Raw genomic sequence first — 4,831 nt, 5'->3', positions numbered from 1 at the left:
CTGCCATGTTTTCTTGTTGTGATGTACAATACAATGGGTATGAAAAAACTAAAAACATACATACATACATACATATATAAATAAATAAATAAATAAATATCGCCTTTTGCTTGCGTGTCACTTGTGTGTTTACTTCCTTCCTTTGACTGTTTCCCGCATCTTTTGAGGAGTTTCACTTTCATCTTTTTGTCTTTCCTCTCCAATCAGTTAAATAGTCTCATCTTTGCCACTTAGTCCTGTATCGTCTCCAGTTTGCTTCCCTCGTGTTGACCTGTCTGGTTTTCCTCACAGTCCTTGCCTTACTTTGGTTTCTGCATTTCGTTTTTTGAACAGTGATGTGTTATTTTATTTCTTGATTCCATGTCTTTCTGTACTTACAATTTGGTTTTGGATTAAAACTTGCTTTTGATTTCTACAACCTGCTTCTTGTTGGGCTGCAAGAAGTAGGTTTAAAAAAAGGGAACGCTTGTTCTGCAGATTATTTTCTGAACTGTTCCTTGTGTAACATTCACAAAACCCTTTTTTAATATCGAAACAAGAGGAATGACGTGACATTACTGGGTTCCAAATGTTTGGCTGAAAACTACCCTGGCCTGTCAATATTTGCAACAATGTCCAAAATCGTGTCAGTTGTTGTCATGGAGAGGATAAGGGCGATCTACAAGACTATTTTGTTGGACACACAATTTGGATTCAGGAAAAACAGATCGAAATGTGATGCCATATACATCACTAGACACATTCTAGAGAAGGAAAAGCAACCACTATTCCTCTGCTTTATCGACCTTAAAGCAGCGTACGATTGGATCCCGCGTGAAGCACTCATCCGTGTGCTAGAAATTCGACTGTCCTGTCNCATATTAACAGTGAGTGAGAGGTAAAAGTGCTGCTTGGCATCTTCCTGGACTAGTAAACTGCTTTCTGGACCGAGGCTGACATCGGTGACTCACTGCCGTGCATGCGGTAATGCTCCCTTGCTGTTTCCATTGGAAAGACCTTCGGTGTGTGTGATGGAGTGGTGCATGTGAAGATCAGCCACTTGACTAATGGCCAGCTGTCTTTTCCTGTTGTGTATGAGGAGTGTGTATGTGTGAGGAGAGGCAGAAAGAGCGAGAAAGTGAGGAAATGTCTGAGATTGAGAGGAAAAGGCTGATTCATACCGCTGGAGCAGTCGTCGCCTCGCCAGCCGCCTTCGCACTGGCAGCGGTCTGGAGCGACACAGCGGCCGTGGACACACTCTTTGGTGCAGCGAGCTGTTGACGAGAAACACGATCAGTCACAGTTTTGTTAAACAACTTTTAATGTACATAAAGCCTTTTCACAGAAAACTGCACTGGACAAAAAAGAGTAGCATCAGAAACAACCACTGACATTAGTATCTTTTCATTATCTGGAATCACAAAACGTAACAGTCACCATCAGGCTAAGACGTATCAGTCAAATCAGGGCTTCTGAATGAAATTCTGAGTGCGTTTAGCTTTACTCACAAAAACTATAAATAATGGAAAGAATAAATATTCAAGTAGTTTGAATATAACTCGTAGAAGCCAATAGCAAAACGGCCGATAATGTAATAAATTTGCCATTTTTAAAATGTATTAGAGCTGGTTTTCACATTTGCAAAGAATTTTTTGTACCAGGCCAATAACATAACTCAAACATAACAAATTCAAAGCATTTCACTGCGCGTTATACCATGTATGACTGTGAGTGTGATAAATAAAGACCTTGAACTTGTTATGTTATTGGCCTATTACATTTTAAAAAGTGCAAATTTATTACGTTATCTGCCGTTGTTACGTTATCAGCTGTTATTACATTATTGGCTTCTACATAGCTGTTTTTCAGTAATCTCACATTTGGTCTGATGTTCTTAAACTGTCATAGACAGTTTCTGTCTTCTTCAGCTTCTTCTCAGTGTTAAACACATAAAGAACAAATAGAAAAAATATCACTCAATTCCTGTGAAGTCAAGAAATACAAGGATTTTGTGTTTTATCAGCATCTGTTTTAGGGTTATTTTGGTATACATGTGCAATGAAGTGGCTTTACAATTGCAATTGATGCTATTTTTCAAGAGAACTAAGTGTTCTGGTGTTGTGTTGTTATCTCTAACTTAACTTCTTTTGAAGCAGGTCGTGTTTAGAATAAGATGTACCAGATAAAAAGTGAACAACTGTTGCACTCTTGAAAACTAAGAGTTAAACCTAAAGTTACCTTGATAACCTCTAATCCTGCTTCATAGTACAGATCTTATGCCAAACACAACATCAGGCTCAAAACAGAACAACACAGAACCAGATGACGATGTATAAGTGCTTGAAAGAAAAAATAATATGTCATTTTTCTAATGTCTTTCTGCAAACTCCAAGAGGCTTCAGCAGCAAACATGAAAGCATTGTTTCCTATTTCCGTCCGAACTCTGAAACAGACGTCTGTCCTATGAGATAATGACTGGAAGATGGGCTCCGTGAAATCAGTTCGCAGAGATACGAGGGCAGTTAGTCCAGAATGGCTTCATAAATATAAATATACCGATGACTCAAGCGAGAGGATTGTCAGCCAACTTTGGACTACAGAGCACAGCAATGAGTTTTAGGTTCGGCTTCATGCAATGGTGCATTCGTGTTTAACATACCGCCATAATCAGTACGAACAAGTAAGAAAATAGAATCAACCAGCTCTTCTGTGGCTTTGAAAGGAAGAACAGGAATTGTCTCTAAAATAAAACTGCAGCTTAAATCAAAATTTCTTCAGAAGGTTTTTAGTAAGAAAACTTGTCATGGTCTTTTGGGTTTTATTTTCTTTTAACTTCCTGTTTTATTTTGATATTTGTTTTGATATTCTGATGTTTTGTTAAATGAGGATTGGGAAAAGGTTTATGTGATTGATGTGAATAAGGCATATGAAGATTTTTTTGAAGGTTTTTGTAACTCTATACAATAAAAAATTGTCCATTAAAAGTGTGTAAAATTAATAGGTATGATAAAAAAGCCATAACTGATAACTGTTGGATTACAGAAAACATGCAAAAAGAAAAACAAATTGTATGAAGATTATGTCAAGTTTAGAACAATTAATTATGAAATGAAATATAAAATATATAAGAATAAATTAACAACAATATTGCGACAGGCTAAAAACGATTACTATAAAAAGAAATTAAATGACAATAAGAACAAGATAAAAGAAACATGGAATGTTTTCAACAATGTGATGAGGCCGAATGCTCAGAGTACTCATTTACCAGAGCACTTTGTGCTTAATGACAAAGTATTAAATGATCAAAATGAGATTGCAAATGAATTCAACTCTTTCTTCATTAATGTGGGGCCGAATATTGCAAAAAAGCATTTAAACCATACTCAGGATGAAATGTGTAACAGTGCTTCAGGGGGTGGCAGCCGGATTAGTCAGTCAATGTTTCTCAGTGAAATTTCAGAGAATGAAGTAATAGCTAAAAGCAAAAATGCAAAAACAAAACCTCAACTGATTGCGTTGGAATAGATATGACCATAACTGAGAACACAGTTGACTGCATTACATTTGTAATCTCTCTTTTAGCACAGGAGTTTTCCCCCTAAAAAATGAAGATTGCCAAAATAATTCCCTTATTTAAAAATGTAGATAAACATATTTTCAATAATTACAGACCAGTTTCGGTGCATTCCCAGTTTTCCCAAATAATTGAAAAATTGTTTACACATAAATTAGACTTGTTCTTAGAAAAAAAACAATTTACTTTATCCGCACCAATATGGTTTTAGGTCAAATCAGTCAACCTCTGATGCACTGATACACTTTACTGAAGAGATACATACTGCTATTGATAGCAAGCAATACATGGTGAGTGTGTTTTTTGGATTTACAGAAAACATTCGATACTGTTAATCATAATCTTTTATCATCAAAATTACACAGCGATGGTATAAGGGGTCATATTCATAAATGGCTAGAGAATTATTTAAATAATAGACAATATGTTCAATATAATAACTATAATTCTAACTGCAAAACAGTCACATGTGGCATTCCACAAGGTTCCGTTATTGGACAAAAACTATTTTGTTTATTAATGATATTTATGAGGGTATCAGTATTATGAATCTTTTATTATTTGCTGATGACACAATAATTTTCAATTCGGGAAGCAATTTAAATAAATTAATAACGGATGTTGCAAGGGAAATGGTTAACTTAAAAAAATGGTTTGATCAAAATAAATTATTTTTGAATTGGGGCAAAACAAAATACATGATATTTGGCACAAAGAAACATGATGATCATGAAAAGATCATTGTTGATGATGTCAACATTGAAAAGGTCTCCGACATAAAATTTTTGGGTGTAATGCTGGATGAGAGACTTAGTTGGAAGCCTCATATAGATTATATAAAAAATAAAGTGAGCAAAAGTATTGGTATTTTATTTAATGTAAAACAGGTTCTGGATGAGGCATCATTGCTTCTTCTTTATTCCACATTAATTGTTCCTTATTTTACGTACTGTATTTATGTGTGGGGCAATGCATGTAAAAATGTTTTAGAATGATTATGGTTGGTTAAAAAAAAAAAAGCAATAGGAATTATAAATTATAAAGGCCCAAGGGAGCACACAAATGACCTTTTCATTAAATCTCATGTTTTGAAATTCAAAGATCTTGTTGATTTTAAAATTGTAATAATGATGAGTAAGATATCCAAGGGGTCGTCACCAGAACCTTTTTTAAATTTGTTTTCATTCATCACGGACAGTAACAGCAGAAGGAAAGGAGATTTTCGAGTTCCCTTTTCAAGAACTGCACTAAAACAGAGGAGTTTTTCAGTAAATG

General features: G+C 35.1%; 1 protein-coding gene across 1 annotated transcript in view; it reads right to left on the bottom strand.

Moving 5' to 3' along the window:
* The window catches only part of pear1 (platelet endothelial aggregation receptor 1), a 106,160-nt gene that overhangs the window by 43,111 nt on the left and 58,218 nt on the right, over window positions 1–4,831 (bottom strand). The window contains exon 5 of the mRNA XM_008288690.1: window positions 1,161–1,253. Coding sequence (XP_008286912.1) covers window positions 1,161–1,253 — 93 coding nt within the window. The remainder of the gene's footprint in view (window positions 1–1,160; window positions 1,254–4,831) is intronic.

The sequence above is a fragment of the Stegastes partitus genome, unplaced genomic scaffold, assembly GCF_000690725.1.
Source record: "Stegastes partitus isolate 25-593 unplaced genomic scaffold, Stegastes_partitus-1.0.2 Scaffold570, whole genome shotgun sequence".
NCBI lineage: Eukaryota > Metazoa > Chordata > Actinopteri > Pomacentridae > Stegastes > Stegastes partitus.
This window is presented reverse-complemented; position numbering and strand designations above follow the sequence as displayed.